The sequence below is a fragment of the Spermophilus citellus genome (assembly GCF_964194105.1).
Source record: "Spermophilus citellus genome assembly, chromosome: 2".
NCBI classification, from domain to species: Eukaryota; Metazoa; Chordata; class Mammalia; order Rodentia; family Sciuridae; genus Spermophilus; species Spermophilus citellus.
In genome coordinates, this window is record NC_138183.1 from 76,793,309 (window position 1) to 76,817,687 (window position 24,379).

General features: G+C 38.6%; 1 protein-coding gene across 2 annotated transcripts in view; it reads right to left on the reverse strand.

Moving 5' to 3' along the window:
- Nucleotides 1-7,191: 7,191 nt before the first annotated feature.
- TRPM6 (transient receptor potential cation channel subfamily M member 6) overlaps nucleotides 7,192-24,379 on the reverse strand; it is a gene marked incomplete at both ends in the record, with an annotated part of 135,088 nt that continues 117,900 nt past the window's right edge. For both annotated transcript variants that reach the window (XM_081262351.1, XM_081262350.1), the window contains 6 exons: nucleotides 7,192-7,325; nucleotides 10,434-10,540; nucleotides 14,931-14,982; nucleotides 20,958-21,163; nucleotides 22,141-22,223; nucleotides 22,528-22,814. In XM_081262351.1, coding sequence (XP_081118477.1) covers nucleotides 7,192-7,325; nucleotides 10,434-10,540; nucleotides 14,931-14,982; nucleotides 20,958-21,163; nucleotides 22,141-22,223; nucleotides 22,528-22,814 — 869 coding nt within the window. The remainder of the gene's footprint in view (nucleotides 7,326-10,433; nucleotides 10,541-14,930; nucleotides 14,983-20,957; nucleotides 21,164-22,140; nucleotides 22,224-22,527; nucleotides 22,815-24,379) is intronic.

The window sequence follows — 24,379 nt, forward strand, 5'->3', positions numbered from 1 at the left end:
CAGTTATGTTAACTTTGGTGAAGCACAATCTCTTTTAATCTCTTGGTCCTCATCTATATTTGGCTCTCACATTTTCTAAATCTACAATTCTGGGAAAATTGGTGCCTCAGTTGGAAAATTAATGATATATCTTGGATCACCTTTGTAGCCAGTGTGTTGTAAAAAGATGTGACAAAAAGAGGAAATTAGAGAAAAGAAAGAGGAAAACAAAGAGAGGGAAGGAAGAGACAGTGAAGAGAAAGGATTAAAAAAAAGAAAAAAATACTTTCTCATCATGATCCATGTGTCTCAGGGCTCACCTAAGAGTTGCTTGAAATTCTGCTGCATCCTTTAGAATCAAGCTGAAGAATTCCAGACTTTGAATATTCTACTCTGACTAGCAGGCCTATCCCTCTGCAGAAGATGAGATGAACAGAAGTCTTAGCCAACACCATTAAAAAGTTGATTGATCTACCCATCTTTGTTCTGATTCCATGTACTTCAAGCAACCTTTTTATTAGAATCCAGCTTCCAAGACCTCGAGAGACACTGTGTAATGGCCAGTTTGGTAAAGCTTGCATCGGTTCTATTTTTCACTATAAATTGATAAGCTAGCGGGTCACTAGATGATATCAAATGGTAAGTATTGTTGTGTTGACCAACAAATATCTAATTGTCTAGGAAAGCCAAAGGGAGCCATGACAGAAATAGAGGTGGAGGCAGAAAAAAAATTTGCTAGCAGATCCAATGCCAGCCTCAAAGAAACTATATTTCCTGCACCTACCTCAAGACATGCCAAGGGGAGCGGCTTTGCTGTGGACTCACAGGGGCCAAAGATGGCATTAAGGAGCAAGAGAGATTTTCTTGATATAACAGAAACAAAGAGGACACCAGGAAACACTCTACAATTCCCAGTTTAGATTTTTCTTATCTGATGGTCAAAGTTGGGTCCCAACTTTCAAATCTCTGTTTCCAGTCATTGTCGTCGAGTCGCATTGTAGTAATTTTAAGTGTGTTGGTCAAGATCACATTGTTCTCTATGTCACTGATTAGCTCCAGCGCTAATTTCCGGCTCCTCCTTGGGTTGCTGACTTAGTCAAGTTACTTAACTCATATGCAACATTTTCAAATCAATATAAAAAGCCTCGTAGAGATGGCCCATTAAGTTATTGTTCAGATTGAATGACTGTGTACAATATGCACTGAGCACAATATAGAGGAGATAGTGAGCACACAATACATGTTACCTGGTAACAATGGTAAATCAACGTATGGTGAATTCCTGATTTGTCTTGGAGAAGCTTGCAGACAGACATATTTCATCTCACAAATTTAACCTTAGCGTCAGGACATCATGGTAAGGCTCAAAAAAGTTTGTTGGATAGAAAATGAACACTTCCACAAAGCTAAGAACTAAACCCTGAATCATGACTACACCTCTCTTCCCACCCTATACCATAAAATATCCCCACAAGCCCCGGAGCAGTAGGCAAACATCTCATCCCACAAAGCCTAGCCCATGTTTGTTTGCATTTGCAATGTGCTTCCAGAAAACACCACTCCCTACTCTCTCAGTAAAATACATCACCAATCCTGCCAACCATCCACGACTCTGTAACCTCACCCACAGCAGACACACACACCTGACAGTCATTTCTTCTCCTCATCTCCATTGTTGTTACCAGCACTTCCAAGTCCTAATCTGCAAATTTTCAAGGGCGAGTAGGGAATCCCCCAAAATGACAACCTACCAGGGATTTCATTGGATCTCCAAAGACTCCTAGGATTTGTGATCTTTTGCTTGGCTATCAATAGGGTTCAGAGAAATAGATCCATTAGAAGCTAACATTCAAACAAAAATGTCATTAAGGATAATTCCCCCCAATCCCTCCATCCAAGACAATCACTATATCCACACTTGGACATTCATTAGCAAAAGGATTTTTAACATGATACTTGCTAAAACTTTGAAACTAATGTAATTTCTTTTTTTAACAACTTTTTTTTTATTTTTTATTAATTTATTTGTTTAATTAGGTATATATGACAGCAGAATGCATTTTGATTCATTGTACACAATTGCAGCACAACTTTTCATTTCTCTGGTTGTACACAATGTAGTGTAGCACCATATGTGCAGTCATACATGTACCTGGGGTAATGATGTCCATCTCATTCAACCATCTTTCCTGTCCCCATGGCCCCTCCCCTCTTCTCCCTCCCCTTTGCCCCATCAAAGTTCCTCCTTTATTCCCATGACCCCCATTTATGGATCAGCATCCACTTATCAGAAAGAACATTTGACCTTTTGGTTTGGGGGATTGGCTTACTTTGCTTAGCATGATATTCTCCAACTCTGTCCATTGACCTACAGATGCTATAATTTTATTCTCTTTTAGTGCTGAGTAATATTCCATTGTGTATATATACCACAATTTCTTTATCCATTCATCTATTGAAGGGCATCCAGGTTGGTTCCACAGTTCAGCAATTGTGAAAAAAGCTGCTTTAAACATCGATGTGGTTGTGTTGGTATAGTATGTTGTTTTTAAGTCCTTTGGGTATAGACTGAGGAGTGGGATAGCTGGGTCAAATGGTGGTTGCACTCCAAGTTTTCTAAGGAATCCCATATAATTTCTAATGATTCACAATAAAAAAATTCACTAGGAGAACATGAGAATTTTACAGGCAGTTCTCAGGCAGAATTTTCTTATTACTAAGCAAACCTACACTGACAAAATTAAATCACCATTAATTTGAACTTTTAAAAAATCATCATTTAGCAAGCAGTAAGTTTCTAAATTTGCACAGTGGCTCCAGTGGCGTAATTATATGATCTTGGAAGATTCTAAAGTTGCTATTTACGTTCAAAACTATCACCAATGATAGTGCCAGTGCTGGACTCTACTTCTTTTCCTAGAAGAGTTTTTTTTTTTTTTTTTGGACACAAACAAAAACTATAAGTCAAATTAAATCCATCAAAAAGCAAAATAAGGGGCTGGGGTTATTGTGGCTCAGTGTTAGAGCACCTGCCGGGCATGTGTGAGGCACTGGGTTCGATTCTCAGAATCGTATAAAATCATCAATCAATCAATCAATCAATCAATTTTTTAAAAAAAGCAAAATAAGTAGCAGATGCTGTGATATCGTGAATTTCCTGATTTAAAACTATTTAATTAAGCTTCAAACCAAAAAGAGAGCCATAAGCTTTTTCCCCTTGGGAAGGGAGAAACAGCAGAATCACTTTTGTGTTTGAAATGAAACGGGTCCACTGAGTATCCTCTGTAAACATTAAATAATGATCACACCATATCAAAAATGAAAACCCCTTATTATTTATTGAACTGAATCCCATGTTCACAGAAGATTTTTAAATGAGATTCTCAAAGGACTTTATAAATGCTCTCTCATTATCATTCACCTTCATGTGAAAAGGTAAGTATCTTCATCTCCATTTCAGAGTTAGGGGTTAACAGAAAGGTGAACCAAATTATATAAACTTATATTACAAGTCTGAAAATGATAGATACCAAGATTTGTTATCCCTTGAGCACTAACAGCTTTTCTTTGAAAAATTAAGCAACCTATCTAATTATTTTTAGGAGGGTGTTTCACAAAAACACAATATTTTATCTGTACATCGTGGTCTAGAAAGAAAAGTCACAAAATAATAACTGTGCTAAATAAAAAGCCAGTGTGGTTTCCAGAATTCTCTCTATTCTCTGTACCCACCCATGTGGCTGGAGATTTGAAATGCTATTTAAGTCTCATTTTCCTTCAGAAGCTAACCTCTGTGGAATAAAATGCTGTTAAGGGGGAAAAATCTTTTCTGTCATTTGACTTTAACTTATGATAAATTAGCTTCAACTAGTTTCTTAGAAAATTGCCCAAGAAATGACTACAGAAAATTAAATACCAAGACTTCAAAGAGGCAAACACACAGCCTTCAAATTCCGACCTCAGAGAATAATCCTCCCTTTCTCATGCTTTGGAGAGATGTGAGTAAAGAAATCGTACTAGGGCATGGTAATGAACCATCTTTCAAATGACTTTTCTATCAATCTTCTTTTCAAAGGGTAATAAAGTGATGATTATTCCTAGGCAGTTTCTGGGAAGTTATCATCTCATTTCAATAGTCACCGGTAAAGGACTGCACTCTGGCACTGTCACTGATGGTGATAAGGGCAAGAACTGGTTGGGAATTCAATAGACAAGGTGTAGGTTGTTAAAAGCTATTTCCTAGAAAATTAAAACAGAGAGAGATCAAAAGAATTGTGTTGGGTCTTAAGGAATTGGTAATCATTTTCTTCTAGATTAAAAATGCAAATCTGATCTATCACCTAGTGAATGAAATCCACTATCATTTGAAGGTTTTGTTACTTCTTTTTTAAAAATAGTGTTGAAAGTGTGTTATGTGCCCAGCTTTGTGCTAGATGTGGGTTGGGTGTCTGAAAGCACAGGACATAACAGGGACATCTGTGGCATGACTTCTAGAACCAGAGTAGCCAGTTTCCTCTAAAATAACAGTCACAAGCAACAACAACAGAAAGTTTTTTAAGTATTGACTGAATGTTGGGAAGTCTGGGTCAGCCAGTACTTGTTTTTGCAAAGCCTCAGAAGACAATAGGGCAAGAAACACTCAAAACCACATCAAACTTCATCCCTCAGAGCTGTAAGGAAGCTCTAAGATAGCAGGGGCAGAAGTCACTCCAGGCATGTACAGCCTCGTGGAAAGAAAATCCTATGTGCCCAGTGAGTGCCCCAGTAGAGAATTTCCTGGATCCTGCCTGTTTCTCTGATCCCCAGATTCAGATCCCATCTGTGATGCAGGCTTTGTGCTCAGAAAAGGACTATGCGGTCTGTTTTTTTTCACAGGTTCCTAAAACCAGTCCTAGCTATGTCTTCTTATTTGCCGTAATTCTCTTGTCTCAGTGTGTACATACTGCCCTGGCAGGTAGGGTATGAAACATCTCTGAGTTCAACATTTGCCCAGAAATAAAAAACTCTAGCACTTGGTAGAAGTGCAAATTTGAAATAAACAAAAGTAAGTAGGAGACATAAAGCTCTTTAAGGGCAAAGATATGTCCTGTTCATCTCTGCATCCTCATCATTCATGCAATGTAGAAAAGGCACTTAATAAATATCTGTTGAATAAAATTGAATAAATAAACATTTCATTCTAGTGATCAGAAATCAAAGTTATTGTCACATTGTATTCACGCAATCCTAGTTGTCTGCATTGGTGGGATAGTGATGAGCATAGCTGCCTTCCAAGCAATCCTAGTGACCTTTGCTGAGCAGTTCATCTTTTTTTTATTTAAAATTTTTCTTTTAGACATTGATGGACCTTTATTTTATTCCTATATTTATATGTGGTGCCGAGAATCGAACCCAGTGCTTCACACATGCTAGGCAAGTGGTCTACCACTGAGCCACAACCCCACCCCTTAGCAGTTCATCTTTTTAAAATGTTATTCTGTAGATTTTTCTTCACTCTTTTTTTTTTAAGCACACCACAAAAATTTGAAATCAAAATGTATTTGCTTTTAGGTTCTATCCCAGGTAACAAGTAGTTGGCTAATAAATTGATGTCTTTGATTTGGTCCTTGGACAAATTGCCTCTTTCCATTTGAGTTGAATACAGCACTGAAGTAAGTACCAATTGATCTTTATTGACTCATAAAATAGAATAAAATATTAACATTTTATCTGCCCTCACTGTCAATCAAGAAATCACCCAAATTTCCCACTGTCTACCATCCCAGACCAAAGTCAAAGGAATATAGATTAACCCTTATAGCAAGCAACTCAAAAGAATCAGACAAAATCACTGCAAACAAAATCCTTGATTTTCTACCCACTGTGCAACAGGCTCCCTGAAGTATAACCTAAGAATACAGGAGCATATATTTGAAAAGCAGGCTCAGAAGCAAGATATGTAATGTAAAGACTAAAGATAAAGATAAGCTGAAATTTTTCAAACCCAGGAGGTTTGCTGCTGGCAGATTGGAACATGTTATAATAAGAAAGGAGAGGCAGGGGGAGAGGGGAGAGAATTCCCAGCCCTCCATCTCTGCTCCTGTGCAAAGCTCATACTTGTTTTGAGGTAGGGCAACCCAACCTAGTGTGCAAGAGGCACAATTGACCCCTCCAAAATGCCACACAGTGTACTTTCCAGAGATCCTTCATTTTGGGCATCAGAAACTTATGACACGTTTTCAAGCCAGATTAAAACCACCGGAACTCCATCTTGGAGCGAAGTAAACACCTGAAAAACATGTTTCAGTCTGAAAGCATATATTTCTTCATAAGACCCGACAAGCAGTGATTCAGCCTATAATATTACAGACAGAGCTCTGGAAAAGAAAGTGGCATGATGGAGGTTGACCTAATCAATTCTATGACTGACAGCACCCCTAAGATCAAGGAAGGGAAACCCTTTCTTAATTTATCTCCAATTTTACAATTCCTTGTAAAAAATAAAAAATAAAAGGAAAGGCATTTGTTTTAGATTTCCCTTCGTTTTTTGTTTTAGAGAAACCCGAAATGCCCAGACATCACATAGATTACTGACAGTACTCAAACACAACTAGATTTCACCAGGATACTAACTTTTACTGGTTAGTTGGTACAGGAGTGTGCTCTGATCTGTGCAAATACACCCTTATTCCATTGTTTCCTTGTTGTTGCTAGTCAAAGCTCTGTGCTACTGAATAGGATAGAGGAGGAAGTCAAATAACTTCTTAATGTACATATATATATACACACACACATAAGAATAATGTGTGGGTGAGATGGTGAACAGCATTCGGGGGGGGGGGGTACAGTCTGCATACAACGGTGAGAAAATAAATTAAATTAAATTCATCCCCCTAGTTCCTTAGCACACAGCACTCTGCTCCAAAGGTTCCAAGTGAGCAGCTAAAACAATGAGGTATCAAAAAAACAGTATTTCCAGCTGACTTGTCCAAGTGTCTTCTTGTGGAACCTGAGGATAGAGGAATGCATGCCAAATATCCTTCACAGGTCAACATCCTGGAGAATCCGTTCATTATATACCAATGAGGCCTCTGGGCAGGGACAGATGTGTCCCAGTACAAAGCCATCCTGATCCTTTGATCTGATGTAATCAGTGTTGCATCATCAATCTACATCACCAAAGAACTCGTGGCAGAAAGGTTGAGGGCCATCATCTTCTTGCTTCTCCCTCTTTTAGAGTCGTGTATGATCTTCTAGGGAATTTCTACTCCTTTCTCTTGCTGGAGTCCCCTCGGTTGGTTCTTTTTCCTTCTCAAATCCAAAGCTGGAATTTATTGTTCCAGGGGAATAGTCATTTCTTTTCAAATCTGCAAGGAAGACAAGACAGTTCTAGGACACCCCACAAACACACTTACATCCTCTAGATATACTCAACTTGAGGCTCTGCTAAGTGTTCAGGGAGGGTTCTACTTCCCCAGGCCATGATCCAACCAAGTCCTCCCTCCCACCTCAATGCCCATGTGTAACTCTAATTCCCTTGCTGTGGGGAGCACTGGACACATGGAGGAGAGATATGGTAGTTTGATTTCATGTACAGTGCCCCATAAGGTATAACCTGGCCAGAGTTCAGAAAGAGAAACTATTTAATTATGGGCAGGGTCAGGGAGGTCAGCCCAAATGGGTCAGCTTTCTGTAACAAAAACATACCTCAAGTTCAGCACTACCTACAAAAGTTTTATCCAATGATCAGATCCTATGTTTCCTGAGTCCTCCATCTTCCATTTGAAAAAAGGAAATTGGAAAAACATTCATAGGGGTAATCTTTGGTAGAAGGACATGGAGGAAAATGAGCTTTAAACATGTGTGTAACTTTTTGTGATGCGCTGACTAAATTTGGTGGTCTTAAATGTATATTACCAGGGAGCTAGGTGTGTCACTTGGCAGTACAGCACATGTTTAGTATGCATGAGGCCCCGAGTTCCAGCTTCAACACCAAAGGGGGAAAATGCATTTTTTGCATTTTTTAATGTTAAATGGGGATTAGCAAAAAAACTGGATTTTAGAGCTGGAACTGGATTCATAAAATTAATACATATTTTAATAATAATCAACATCTATTGAACATATACATATATTAACTCCATCCTAATACCAACTTTATGAGACAGGTACTGTTACCCCAAGTTTTCAGATGAGGGTATTGAACTCCAAGTTCCTATAGCTAGTAAAAAGCAGAACTGGTATATGAGCCCAGACTGCCAGGTTCTAGGTCCTAGACTCTTAAACACTGTTCTAAACTGCCTCTCCACAAATAAGTAAGTGTGAAAAGTAAATCAGAAAAGTCAATTCTGAACTTGTTTCCCAAACTAAACTTTTTAAAAATCCATATCACAAACATCCGAGTAAACAAAGATATTTCTTATTTCCATTTAAATGTTGGTTTAAAAGTAAGGTTTGGAAGGGAAACACAGATTATGTCTAAAGATGGAGAAATTATCAAATCACTTACTTGAAACCCACCAGTGTATTTAAAAAAATGATCTCAACCTTAATGGGACAGAACAGCCAACTGGGTTCAGGAACTGGAAGTAGTATATGATGGCTCAAGTCTCCCTGGCTCCTGGCTGATTAGATGTAATGCTTGTGTCTTTAAGAATGGAGACTGCCCTGTCCAGGGTACAATGAATCAGGCTAGGGACGGGCCAGTGCCTGAGGACATGCAGCTAAAGAGTCCAACTTGCAATCATGGGATAACTCAAGGGCTTGTCAGCTCCTGCCTCCCATAGAGCCCTTCACGGGAGGCCCTAAGACCTCTCAGCCCAGCCCCAGCCTGGGCTGCTTCTGACCAGAGGAGAGGATAAAATGCTGGGTACTGATCTCTCAGCTAGTCTGGTGTTTGATTTGTGAGACAGAGTCTGGGTAGCTATGAGAATTGTGCTTTACCCCTGTTACTGCTCCATTTTGACCTCCCCAGCCAACATATGCACCCTGACCCCCCACACTGGCTAATGCACTATATTCCTACTGGAACTGGAGGCCAGCTCTAAAACCCAGTTTTTTTTGCTAAGTTTTGCCCACAAAAGTTCCCTCTCCCAGGCTACAGTTGTGTCTCAGTGGTAGAGCACTTGCCTAGCATGTGCAAGGCACTGGGATCTTTCCTCAACACCATATAAAAATAAATAGAATATGTTGGGCACGGTGGTGCACACCTATAATCCAAGAGGCTCAGAGGCTGAGGCAGGAGATAGCAAGTTCAAAGCCAGCCTCAGCAATAGTGAGGCACTAAGCAACTCAGTGCCTCTAAATAAAATACAAAACAGGGCTGGGGATGTGGCTCAGTGGTTGAGTGCCCCTGAGTTTAGTCCTCAGCACCCTAAATAAATAAATAAATAAATAAATAAATAAATGGTATTGTGTTGTGTCCTTCTACAATTTAAAAAAAAAAAGTCCTCCCTCCCTTTACACTATAAATTTATATCTGCTTCATCCAAGGGAATGACCAGTACTCATACTGATTTCCAATTGAGGGTATGATATATATTTTTAATAGATGGGTCTGACTACCTTGCCCAGGGCGGCTCCTGGGCTTTTCAAGGAACCTCCTGCTTTACCTTCCTAAGTAACTGGCACTATAGGCTTATTGCCACCACAGACAGCTCAAGGGTATAATTTTTGATATGGCAGGAAGGGCTACTTAGCTTAAAATATGTGAAAGTCCAGTATCAGATCAAGTTTGCTGTGACCTAAGAAAAGGGTGAGGCAGACATGAAGCTCCCCTCCTGAGACAAAATTAAAGAATATCATGGAGCTGGGATTGTCAGGTTGGAGGGCAGAGGCCTCCAGCTGTTTGCTTTTTTATCAGGGATATGTTCCATGGGTCTGTTTTGGTTTCAGAGAAGCTATGCCATATTATCTAGCCAGAGTTTTTAAACAGCAATCACAAGATGTGTTTAATGTGGTGGGTTATAGATCAGTGCTAATGGATTTGCCTTGCAAATGCCAGGCCATGGTTTAATCCCCAGCACAGCAAAAACTAAATAAAGTTACAAGTTTTTATTGTGAGAAGCACAATTTAATTGACAGTTGTTGTTTCCCTCTAGACTCCATCCTCCCAAGTGTCCAATGGCAAAATAGAATAGAATTGAAATGTTATGGGTACCAGGGTAGGAGCAAGCTGGAATCAAAGGGGCAGGCCAGGGCGCGTTTAAGTCAGTGAAACTTTTCCCTGGGAGTGACTGTGACAAGTACTGGGCCCCATGTTGTTTTATCACATTTTGGCAGAACCTAAAGTAAATCCCTGTCCTTTTAATCCCTTCGGAGTCTTGAAAATTTTGCAGTCAGAAAGTCAGGCTCTGCGAATGACTGTGAATGAGATAAAAATGTGATTAAGATTTCCGACTCGATCCCAGGTTACAATAGATGTTGTTTCTATGAGAGATTTACTTAGAGGAAAAATAGAATTGTTTGTGGCATACCCGGGAGTTTGAGCTTCCGGCAACAGGAGTTGCAACGATGTTTTGCAATGAAACTTCTAATTGCATCTTCCCCTAAATTGGCTGGTCCAAACACCATTCCTCTTGATCTAGAGGAAATATCAGAATATCAATTAGATCATGGCTAAGAAAAAAGGAGCTCAACTAGGATTCTCTAAGATACTGAACAGTATCCCATAGTAACCCAGTAACTTGAAGGAGCCAACAAAGAACAGAGCACTTTGGGGAAGCAACAATGTTAGGTTTGCAAATTTAAAATTCAAATGCACTTAAATCTTTGTACCCAACTCCAAGACCTACTGTGAAACTCATTTTCAACGCTAATCTGATAGAAGAGTGAATTTTCTATGTACCACATTAAAACAAAATACAGTGAAACCCTTTTTAATGCATATGGGGTGAGAGAGTGACATTCATTACCAAATGTTCTAGTAAAATATGGAAAGGTAAGGTATAAAGTAAAATTGCTATTAGAACACACCTTCTAAAATGATGCATATACATCATTGCAAACCCAAATACTTTTCTCAAAATAAACCTTCCTCAAAAATAAATACCTGTCTGAACCCTAGAGACAATATTTATGGCTTTTTCAAAAGCCACTTTCTAAGCTGCAAACTGGGCTCTTTACGGGACAACAAAACTACTATTAGACCATGTGCACATGGAAGTAAACCAGGTATGCTCACGGAATAGAATCGGTATATGTGAGGCACATTTCAAATAGTCTATCATTGTAATAGATCTCCAGCAGATTCCAGGATTGTGTCCATCCGTTATCATATTGCCTATAACCATGATTCTTCAGACCATGCCATTCTGCACACCACGGAACACAGCACACCAGAAACACTTCCAAAGAAACTTTATGAAAGCTAATATTTTATTTTAATGACATGCAGAGTGGAAACAGCACATTTAAAAAGTCTGAACTCAATTACCACTCTTAAATACCACGTCTTAAGAAAAAAGCAAAGCAAACTATCACAAAAGGAAACAATAAACTTCGCTTCTAAGGAATGCGGTTTTTCAAAGGGGACATGGTGTAAAAATGGACTTTTTTCCATCCAAGTATTGAAACATTTATCTCAATTTCCACTTCCTTTTGGCAGAAGAACAGTAGCTGCTCTGAAGATGTGCCAAGCTCAGAATGAGGGCTGATGTCAGTTTGATCTCAGATTGCCTCTTTGCTCTGTGGTGAGTAGGTGGAGGAAATCTCTTGGGAAGACAGAGTGGAAAGACACTTAGGATTAACTTTCCTGGTCACTCAATCGCTCTTACAAAGTACAGCTCTGGTGGTGTTTACCAGGCTTCATAAGCTGCCTCTTGTTAGCTATGCCTCCCTTTCAGCCCATCTGGTGAGGCACTACTTCAATCAGGTGAAACGGAAGGTGGCAAAAAAAAAAAAAAAAAAAAGTCAAATTGCTCGGTATTTAGACCAGAACTCTACAATCCCAATATAGTGAAAACTAAAGGCATTAGTTAGTCATTCCCATCAAAGGATTCCTTTCCTTAGTCTCTCCATCATGTCCCTGTTTGCCTTTCATACCTGCCATTTCTCCCAAAAAAGAATGAAAACCCCCAACTTAGAAATAACATTGATTCTCAGATAAAAGCTCTAAGCTAAATCAGTTTCCCCTAGGAGCTATGTGAAAGTCAAGACAAAAGAATCAAAATTACTCCAAAATGAATATATCAGGGATTCGACCGCTCCCACCCCCATGAAGCAGAGGGTAAAAGATTGCAGGCACATTCATTTGCATCTACACTTTACAGAAAGCCCTGGGCCCTGCAGTCCAGATAATCAGGTTAAGGAAAAAAAAATGCAACTAGCTGTTTTCCAGATTTTTCACAACATAGGAAAAGCAGGTGGTCGCTTGGTTCCACACTCGAGGAAACGCTAATTAGTGCCATCTATACATAGATTTACTAAAGAACATCTCATCATTTCATGCTTGTCAAATGCCCAAAACCATCAAGGCTGTAATCTAAAAAGATATAAACTCAAACTACCAATAAAACAGGCAGAAGATTAGAGAAAGTTGAGACAATAGGCATGAGAAACAATATTAGAATGTATACCACAAAAAACACCTTCCCTTTTGATAGTGGATTATTCCCTTATCTTGACTCCCTTTCCTCATACACAAGTTATTGTCCTGTCTTTCCTGAGACTCAATTTTATCATTTGCGAACTGGGACTGAAAATGCTTTACTTCCAATGTTGTTGCAAAGGCTAAAATAAATAACATATGTGAAAGTGTTGGCTTAAATTGGTGCTTCTCAAACTTTAATTCACACCAAATCACGGGAAGATCTTGTCAAAAACGCAGATTCTGATTCGCATTGCACTTGTAACAATCTCCCATGAAGCTGTTGTTGTTGGTCCTAGGTCCATGCTTTGTGTAGCCAGGGTTTCTGACATAGAAGTACCTCGTTGAATTAATTAGATGTCATTCTCGTTGAACTAATGAGTCATGAGAAAATAGGACTTTCTGTTATTGTCACCATGAAGACTAACTGCACCCAAAACTGGGTGGTCCCACAAAACCAGGCAGGACTTGGTGATGCCATCCCATCAGTTTCCAGAGTTCTCATCCTCAAGTCATAAAAGGTAAAGACAGAAAATTCTCAACTCTGGTTGCCCACAGAATCACATGGGGAACTTTTAAAAAATACAGACATAAGGGCCCTATCTTTGGAGATTCTAATTGGATGCCAATCCTGCGCATCTTTTTTTTTTTTTTAATTTCCCCAGGAGACCTTAATAAAAACTGAGACTTACTGCCCATAGAATGCAATTAAATACTTAACTGTCAAGTGGGATAACAGAATCTTGGAATCCTAAAAATATGGGCTATTCAGGTCATATTAAGTGATATATGCCAAGGTCAGAATTTAATGAATGAGAATATGTATAAACTAGGTTCATAATATGTGCATAAAATTTTCACTGCAAAATTATAAAGAATGTACAGAACAAGGTTCCTACTATAAACCCAAGGCACACAGGGCTACTGAAGAAATAATATTCTTAGGTTAAAAAAAAAAAAAAAACTTTAGCCCTATTAAGGTGAAAAATAATAAAGCCTTAATGTGTACCCTAATGATTACAACATGGATGCCATAGTCAAATAAAGATCATGAGAATTAGATGCTGCATATGAGCAATATGATCACCTCACCTTCTCTAGCTCACCTAATCCAATTAAATATCCAACATATACTTAGTAGATAGGCTTTTGCATAGAAATCTATAAGTGGGACCAAATTTAGATTCAGTAAAATAACAGAGCATTATAGCAATGCACATCTATGAGTTCTGGGGGAGGAAAAGTAAAAACGTCAGACTTTATTGTATAAGGACTGCCCACATATGTAGTTTTATATTTTTTTCTACCACCTAGGAACCACATATAGATACTTAAGATGACTAAGAAGTAAAAATGTTAAATGCCAGCAGTTCTCAAAGTGTGGTCTATGGACCAGCAGCATCAGAGTCACCTGGGAATTTGTTAGATGTGCAGATTATTTGGTCCCACCCCCAACCTACTGAATCAGAAACTCTGGAGGTGGAGCCCAGCAATCTGCGCTTTAACAAGTTCTCCTGGTGATGGTGATGCAAACTCACATTTGAGAACCATTGTTGTCTGCCGTATTGAGCGGTCTTTAGGCACCATCACTTCTTTTTACTCCACCTTTAACAGAAGAACACAACCTCAGATCCTTTAGTGTCAAGTCTTTCAAAAAGCCTGCTGATGGGACAAAATGCCCTCAGGAATTCAAAGGACAGGCAGACGACTCCTCCTTCTATATAACTTTGGCTGTAAATTAAGCTGGACAACCTGATGCTTGTTATTTCAGCCCCATTGTTTTGACCTCTCATAGATTTGCTATGACTGGATAGCACACTTATGTCCTCAGCTGTCATTTTATAAGCAAGTGATGGAAGATGCTGCCCATGATAAGATGCTATGATTCCACTGTGAAGACAACAAAGGCAACTGTGCTTCTCACAGGACACTGTTTTCACGTCAAAGCCAACACAAGCTAAACTTAAGCACATTTCTCTTGTGTTTGGGACACTAGGAAACTCAGCATCAAATTTGCAACCAAATTCTGACTACTATATAATTTCCATTTATATATACTAACCCAACTCCAGATTTAATGATTTTATTTCCATACTTTCCTTTTACCCACATTTTCTAATCTAAAATCTTATTGTTTTAGACCTATATACAAAAGCTGCTTCAAAATCTTTCTAGGATCTAGGCAACAAGCTGTATGTTTATAAATTATTTTAAAAACCATGTACCATTTAAACAATATGCAGTATATATATGTATTGAAACATTATATGGTTTCCTATTATATGTATAATTTTTACATTTTTATGTAAGGGTTAAAGAATAATTAAAAAGAAACATGCACAAGTTAAATGTAATTTTCTAAAAGATAACACATAAATTAACTTACTGTTTGTCTTCAGGTTTTATAACAGATGGATCTGTCAAATTTTCTCCAACACCTCAAAAGAAGAAACAAAATTCACTTAGCAAATGGAGGTTTACTTTTTTATAAGTTCAAGAAAATAATAATCAAGTCTTAGCGTCTTTTTGTTGATCTTACAATCACTGTGTAGTAAATTAAACATCATATGAATTAAATCTAATATAAAAATTGTCCAGGAATGTTTGGAAATTTTAGTGAAGGCACTGTCTCCCACAATCCCCTCGGTTATAATAAACGTGTAGACCACAAATGAATGTTTTGGTGGTGTGTTCACAGTTACTGATAGTGACATCTGCCATTAATTTGCCACTTGTGCACATTAGACATTCTAGTTCTATGTTCTCTAATTCTCAGCAATCATAAGATATTAGTCTCATATCCTAATTTTACATGTGAATCTCATTTACATCAATGAGTACATTGATATTCAAAGAGATTAAGTAATTTGTCAAAGGTCTCTTGGATCATCCATGATCATAACCAGATTAAAGCTGAGGGAAGTCGTGTTCCTCCCATTGATTCAGGGTCCCCTTAGATGGACTCCATCAGTGCTCAGCAAGGTGCAAGGTGCTATGAGGTTTTGCAAGTACAGCTCCGCTCCATCAAAGGGATACATCAAATTATTTACACCACTTACAAACACTATAATGAATCAACACCAAGTTGTTGATCAGCTGCTGGTTGCACCTCTGTGTTCAATTTAAGCTACCAGCACTTTTCTGAATAGATGAGTCTTCAATAAAACTTACTTGTTACAAGGTGACACCAAAGCCTTAACAGATAATATAGGTTCAATTTAAAGCAAATTGTATATAAAAGAAAAAAGAAAAAAAAAAACAGGGATGAATGCCCAAAGTGAATCTCATAAAATTCAAGTGGTGAGGAGGCTGATTTCCAATGGTGGTGACATTGCAGGCAGCTGGACAGATAAACAGGCATCATGCTACAATGTCTGAGGTCATTCTCTAACTTGCTCTAGTTCTGTGTTTGAAAGAGATTAGCTTTGTGGGAAGATTATTTAAAACTTATGTGAACTTTACAACATTGGTATGTATTGTACTTCATGAAAGAAACTCATGTTTTCTAACCACTGTTTAAAACTCATGTTGTCAATATTTTCTTTGTAATTGTAGATGGACAACATACCTTTATTTTATTTTATTTTATTTTATTTCTGTATGCAGTGCTAAGGATCCAACCCAGAGCTTCACACATGCTAGGTAAGTGCTCTGCCACTGAGCCACAGCCACAGCTCTGTCTAAACACTATTTTAAAAATATTTCTGTATTCTGTATATTTAAATACGTTAAACCTTCCACAAGAAAATATAATCCTTACAGACTTTTCCCCTAAAAACTGACTTCCCCAGGAAAATGACAAAGCAAGTTAGAGCTTAGAGCAGCAGTGCTTAACTTTTTCTGTGTCATGTCCTCTCTCTGTCAGTCTGGTAAGGGTAAGGGACCCCATTCTCAGAATAATGTTTTACATGATTTAAATATGTAGGATTATAAAGGAAACCAATGGCATGGAAATGCAGTTATCAAAATATTTTTTAATTACAGTATTACAATACATGTGCTTCTTTACGAGTAAATTAAATAACAGGATTTCTCCTGGATCTATAAACTACTATAACATCCAACGTGTGACAAATACTAACAATATTTTGAGATTTCTGCCATCTTTGTAAATACTATGTTAATATCTGTAATTTCTATTGTAAACACTCACAAGTACTGCTAATATCACTGTGGTATGTGGTCTACTGTAACTGAAGAAAATGACAAGTTTCAGTTACCGGTTAATGCAAATAAGGCATAATTTGTTTTCTCATCAAAATCCATATACCCTGTGAATTTGACCCAGGAGTGCCTTAAAAAACTCCTAGCATATTAACTTCACACTGATTTTGAATAGGGAAAAAATAAAGTAAGGTTGAAATATAGCTTAAAGGAAGTATGCAAAACTTGCTATGCTCATCCCTTATCCCTTCTGAATAAAATCACAGGAAGAGGCTGGTCCTTTCGTGTTCTTCTCACCACTCCTATAGGAAAGGAACAGCCTAGAGAGATGCTGGTTTTCTAACCATGAATTAAGTAAACAGCACGACAGGCAGAAAGATACCCCAAGTACCACCAGTAGAGAGGCTAACAAACCTTTTACTTGTTTGAGTGCAGACCTAACATCAAGCCTGGAGTTTACAGCAATGATGAAAACTTAGGCTGGTATCTAAGTAAAGTGTGAATTTAAGCTAGGAGGACACACCATAGCTGAAGAGATAACAGCAATTGACAAAAAGGGGGTTTTGTAAGGGGAAAAAAAGTCCATCAAAATCATGTCAGCCTCTGTTTACTTTAAATCAGAGTCACAGAAGTCAAAGGACTCACAGCTCCAGCACCTTCGAGTAGGGGGGACCTGGGGACTTTCCTTCATTTCTCTGAAGCTCAGTTTTATCGTCTGAAAGTGGGAAATCTGTGCCTTATCTTATAGGATTACTGAGAGTATTAAATGAACAATAGTATACACACTGTTTAGCAGATTATCTGACACATATGAAACTAAAATATATTAACTGTTATTTTTATCATATTTATTCTATCAAGGACCTCTTATAAAATTAAACTTTATATTTTTGCCACTGGTAAAATCATGCTTCTGATTATCCTATTTCCCTAAAGCACTACATTTCCTAACAAACATGACACCTTAGAAGAATGAGGATAGAGTATCCACAAACCCAACTGAACAGTTCAAAGCTTAACTACTAAATACATATTTTGGGGCCCTCCAATGGAAGATGGGCCTTCTGAATGTGTGTATGTGTGTCTTTGTGTGTGTGTGTGTGTGTGTGTGTGAGAGAGAGAGAGAGAGAGAGAGAGAGACCACCCAAACACCAATGAACCACCAGCAGCCACATAGTCATACCCACCACCACTGCCACTCTGTTTCTCCCAGCTACACAGGAACATCCAAATAGAAAATTACCATCATGACCTCCCAACACATATATTCTCTGAACATTTGGAAAACATGGGGAAATGATGTATTTCAACACCTAAAAGTCCCCCAAGGCATCTCTCTACTGACTGTAACAGTATCCAGGTAATATGAGAAAACTCACAAATTTGCATTCTGATCTCAATCAACTTTGAATCCATCAATTATCTTCTACATCTGTGCAAAGAAGTTACTTTCTTTGTTGATGTACAATTTATGATAATGTGGTGGATATTGACTTATTCTGGAAATGGCTTTGTTGAATAAGAAATTAATACTGTATCTCCAAAAGTCCCTTGAAAAACATAATGAGCTATGCACCACAAAAAAACAAAGCTATGCACCACGGTAATTTGAAATACAATTGTTTTTAATTTCTACTGCTGGGAATTAAACAGTGGATTTCAAGTATAATGATGATGATTCAGAACCTCATATGCAGGATTTTTAAGTGGAAAAAGACCGGAAAGCTTCAGTATAATTACAAATGATGTGAAATTGGTCACACCTCTCCTTAGAGCTCAGTTTCTTGGCCTGGTGTGGCAATTTCTGGGTTAATGATTGGGACTCTCTTGTAAGAAATTTAAGAGGAGAAAGAAGGGAGACTGAAAGAATAAACTGCCTGTTTCCCCTGCCTTCTTCTCCTAAATGCAGTAGAGAACAGAGACCTAAGTTGGGGTCTCCCTACAGTAGCACCAGAACCCCACTAATGATTAACCTCCATCTTAAAGAACCTTGCAGAGACTGAGATAAAAATAGCAATAACTCACATTTATTGAGGACTTACTACCTACAAGAACTTGTCTCACCTGAACTCTTCAATAGCCTAATGACTTAAGTGCATAATATTATTTTTCCCATTTACAAAAGAGGCAGGTCGGACTCGAAAGCCACTCCTGGGGTCATGAAATCAATTCGAGGTAGAGCCAGGAGTCAGACTCTGGCACTGCAACTTAAAAGCTCCTCCTCCTAAGGGCTTCTACCCAGCTTCGCATCTTTCACCCCCACCTCCTAGGCAATTCTTCTCTCCAAAGATCAGAAATACAAATAAATTAAATACAATATAAAACTGAATGAAAACCCATTATGAGATTTTAAAAACGTTATATTTTCTCCTTTCCAACCTGGTTTGGATTAAACGTGATATTGCACATGAGCTTTTAGCCAAGTGCCTGGCACAAAATAAGTTCTTAGTAAATGTTAGCTAGCAGTAGTAATAGTATAACTGCTTATAATTACTGTTACAGGACTCATATTCTTCCTAAACTCAGGCCTAACCAATTAGCCACAACTCTCTGATAAGCATCTCAAATTTCATCATGATCATTCTCTGATGTCCACTCTTCCCTTCTTTGAAGGTCAATGTTTTGACATAGTTTATTTGGAGTGGCCTATTTCTGCAATTGACATAATTGCTCAGTAAAAGAATAAACTTAATTCCCTTTTTTCCCCCAAGACTATCAGCACAGCATTTGTTCTGTTTAATGTCACTTTGAATTACTAAGAGACATAAAAATCCCCAAACATAAACATCATTAAACAAAAACCTATTCAAGTGGAATACAAAATGCACCGAAGAGTCATCATTAATTCCTTAAAGTTTTTCTTTGGTTGTTTTTGTTTGTTTGTTTGTTTCTGCTTTTGTTTTAGAATCAACTCCACCCAAAACTCAAAGCACAAACAGTCAAGTACAGATGAAAACAATCAACCTTTCCCAAACTTGAGCCACAAAAACAGTTGCCTTAGGCAGCCTCACTCAGAGTTTATATGGATCCAATTCTTGTTGGTTTAAAAAGCTGAGTCATGATGGTCATTTTAACTTTGTTTATATTGCTTCCTGAAATATTGTGTTTGAGGGATAGAAATATAATCTGATCTTGTGAACAGCAGAAATCTCAAAGGTCAGAAGTACGTATTTGTAGTTTAAAAAGTGCATGTACATCCTTGAGCATGAGATGCCAATTTCAAGGTGACTTTGAAGTCTTACTGGACATTGCTCATGATTCCCCTGGATTATTTATCTCAACATTCCCCAGACTCCAAGCCTGGCTTTCAGCATAGAACACCAGAACTGGACAGCTGAGAAAGTCATAGAGGACAAGAAAAAGGCCCAAGTGGTTTAAATGAGCCATAAGATGGTTGCGTCCTCTAGGTAAGAAACTCTTTAAAGGAATAAAAAGAACAGAACACAGATGGTCAATCCAGCTTAATCTGCATTCTGGCTTCCCTTTAAGTAGCTGTGCAACCTTGGGCAAGTTATTTAAACTTTCTGGGCCTAAATTCCCCATAATATCTACCTTGAGGTGCTGCTTCTGGGATTAAATGATATAACTTCTATGAAAGTTCCTGCACTAAATCCCTTATTTAAAACCAAAGCCCTAGTCAGTGAGCCCAAGGACAAAACTTTGACCTTAATACATATTTTGTTCTGTCCCTGCAAGGAAAGTCTGCTGGAGATACTGTTTGTGCTGTAGGATTAGAAGTCACATGTGAGGTGTTGATAGTGGGGAGATGTGCTGATCAAAGGTTTCCATTAAATAAGAGTGCAGTGCGTTGCCTCTCTCAGGCTGAGTGTGTTCTTTCATGAACTGTCATATCAAGGGACAGAGCAAAGAGAGCAAGCTAAACTACAAATTGCTAAGGCAATAAACTCAAAATGCCTAGAATTTAAACTTCCCTATGTGTACAAATGTGTGCCTAAATTTTACAATGAACCTAAGAGCAAGGCAAGGCCATAAAACTGGAAAAATTCATACAAAAATCATTCCCCATTTATTTTAAAATTTAAGATGTCTTTACATCTTAAGCAGCTAATTGTCTCCTTACATTTTCCCCTCAAAGTAGGAAACAACATAGTAAGTATTCATGATCACCACTGCCCAATATCTCCACCTCCCTTCTAAGCTGGTGAGAGCAACCCCATACATTGCCCAACCTGGATCTCTCTGAACTTTGCCTCATACTTATTGTATCAAGTCATGCGTCATCAATTACCTTGCAGATCTAAAACCAGCAGCTCTCCCCGGGTGTACTCATAGGTCCAGTGAGAGAAGGCCAACATCAGCTCCTCCAGGGCATTGCTGGGGGCAATTTCATCTCCATTGTTATTGTTGTACTTCCGGAACTCCCCGGTCATGTACTTCTCAATGGTCAACCATTGGTTGGCTGAGTGGCAGTAGATTAAGAAAACTTCCAAGAACCTGTGAGGGAAAAAGAAGCCATGATCCCCCAGAAGATAGCAAAAGCAGGCTTTCCCTTACAGGACAGTCCACAGCAGGAGAGCTTGCCTAAGACTGACCAATGAAACCTAGGAGAACTTGACGGAATACAAAGAACGGAATACAAAGACAAGGAGGGTTTCTCCCATGTTTACTTGCCTCCCTTCTCTTTGAGAAAACTTTCAAACCCTTTTATAAATCCTGGACCCAACTTTTTTTTTTTTTTTTTTTTTTTTGTACCAGGGATTGAACACAGGGGCACTTAACCACTGAACCACATCTCGACCCCTTTTTATTTTTTAGTGAGACAGGGTCTCATTAAGTTGCTTAGGGCCTCACTGAGTTTCTGAGATTAGCTTTGAACTTTGCAATCCCCCTGCCTCAGCCTCCCAAATTGCTGGGATTACAGGCATGCACCACCACACGAGGCTAGACCCAACTTGTTTTGTCACACTGCATGACATTCCTTGTCAGTAAAGCAATGAAGTTTTACCCTAAGTCCTCAGCACCAAATTATTAAGTGTCTTGATGAGTGAATGCAATTCTCTGGAAACACTCAAGTAAAAGTAACCAGAGTTCAATCCTACAGAGTTCCTAATTTCTTTAAGACACTGAGGGAGAAACTATGCTTAAAATAGAGATGCTTTTCTGCCACACTGATCCTGGACATTAGTAACACATCCAGGATCTGCCTGTTTTGCATAATCGAAAAGGTGGTGATGGCATCTACCTGAACTTCTTTTTTTTTCCATTCCCATAAATTTAGTGATGTAGGCCAACACATCTCTGGGGCATCTAATTCTCTTTTTTCCAGTCTATATAACTATGGAAGAATCCCAAAAATAAAGCCATGGCAGACTTTCCCATGGGTCTGATATTTCTCATAACTAATGGGCTGAGAAGAGATTAATAGGAGTTCCTACTTAAAATGAAGGGCCATTTTGCCAAGATTTCCTTACCTCGGTGTGTAGGGAATGGTTTGAGGTTTCACTTGGTTGAAGGTATAGATTAGTTTTTGAGCAGCTCTTTGCTGTTGAATTTCCTACAAAATAAGGATTATTGATATTATATAAATGTGTGTATGTGTGTGTCCATTTACTGACACCTATGGATTAACGATCACAGAATTCACTAGAGGCTCCCCAAATGTGATTTTTCACCTTATTTAGCTACCACCACTCCCTCAAAAGTGAAAGTCCTACAAAACAAATACAACAAAATTCACCACCTTCAAAATAATACTAGACTTCCTTCAAGTTGGATTGGTAGTCTTAGAAAAGATGTAGCCAAGTCTCCTTTCTTTGGCCTGTCCCTCTTGGCTCTGAGTCTCTGAACTTCAGACTCACCCTGAGGCAAAGATGAAGCACTGTACTCTCCTGGAAGATTTTATGCCAAGTCTGCACGACCTCAGGGAGAAAAGACTTCACAACGAAAACATGTCCCGGTTTGAGAACATCATCCTCAGACCATGTGCTGATGACTCGCATGGCTTTGCGGAGGCCCCCGTCCAACTCTTCCTGGGACAACACCTGGATCATTGCAGCTCTTCCATGCTGAGACCAAGAGGACATGCTCTTATCAAGATTCAGAGGGGAGCTCTCCTCCAGCCTATAGATGGTGACTTCTTCTCCTGCTGCAAAGAGAAGTGAAGGCCAGGAGTTCAATGAGGTCATTGGGTCTGGGACAGGGAACATCCTTGATATCAGCTCAGAATTAGTTCAGTGGTCCCCATGATCAGAGAAGAAGGGACTAGGGCAGAATAAGGACATGGATCAAGCTAGTGTCCAATAAAGGTGGGGAGGGAAGAAGGGACAGTATCAGATGACATGTAAGAATTAAGTTAGTCTTATTGTAGACTACAACTGGACAAAAAAAAGTATCAAAGTAGTATGGAAATGCTTTTATTAAACAGAAATGTTTTAAAAGGGATATTCATTATCATTCCTAAAGGAGCTTTATTAGGCCTGTTTCCATAATTGTCCTCCCTATCACTAATTAACATTAAGAATGCAGCCAGACGCAGTGTGCACACCTGCAATCCCAGCAGCTCAGGAGGCTGAGACAGGAGGATCTCAAGTTCAAAGCCAGCCTTGCACTGAGCAACTCAGTGAGACCCTGTCTCTAAATAAAGATACAAAATAGGGTTGGAGGTGTGTCTCAGTGGATGAGTGCCTCTGAGTTCAATCCCCAGAAGCAAAATAATAATAATAATAATGCATATGCATATGTTTATATTCTCTCTCTCTCTCTCTCTCTCTCTCTCTCTCTCTCTCTATATATATATATATATATATATATATATATATATATATATATATAAAATGTGGTTTTTACAGAAGAATAAGGGTTGTGCTTTCTGGTTTTCTCCTTTGGGGATGTTATTATATCACTGAGGCAGCTGGAGTCAGATAGTACCAGGGTCATACCCACAGCTTCTCCCTCTTCCCTTAGTGCCTTTGAACAAGTCATTTAAAGCCTCAATTTCTCATCAGTAAAATGAGGATGAAATGGGTTGTTGCAAAGATTAAAAACACTGACATGGCTGAAGTCAGATAAAAACTCAATCTCAAAGGAATTTAGACAAAATGGTACTTAACTGCTACACAGCTTCCATTTTTCAGCTATTGAATGGGCACAATTCTTTTTGAACCTGGACTCCATCAACAGTGTTAATGCTTCAGACAGATGTAACAGAATCATGATAGACTTTCCATTGAGGTTGTCTCATTTTTTTTCTTACATCTTTGCTTCAGATGTTTGTTACTTTGTTTTTTGTTATTTGTGTGTTTGTTGTGAACACTGTACTGGTTTACCTAGAAAGGAATCCATTCCCTCACTCTTGTATCTAGTTCCTTACCAGTAAACACATCTGGGGAATGCTTAGTAACTCGTTTTCAAATATTTATTCTTGGTGCCCAGACAAATGCCACAGGAGATCTCTTTGGAGTCCTGATCCCTAGAGAATTCAGAGCACAGCTAGTGATCTGCAAAATCAGCAACGGGACCAACTGGAAAGAGGCGTCTGCATGAACAATCAGAAGCCAATCTGGCCTGTCCCATGTGAACCGTGTGACGAGAATGGAAATCAAGGGCAGCGTGGGGAACCTTGTTATATTGTCAATTGGTTCCCGCTTTATCCTCTGAACTTTATGCTCTAGCAAACTTGTTCTTTACTACTCCAACCTTTCAAAATGACAT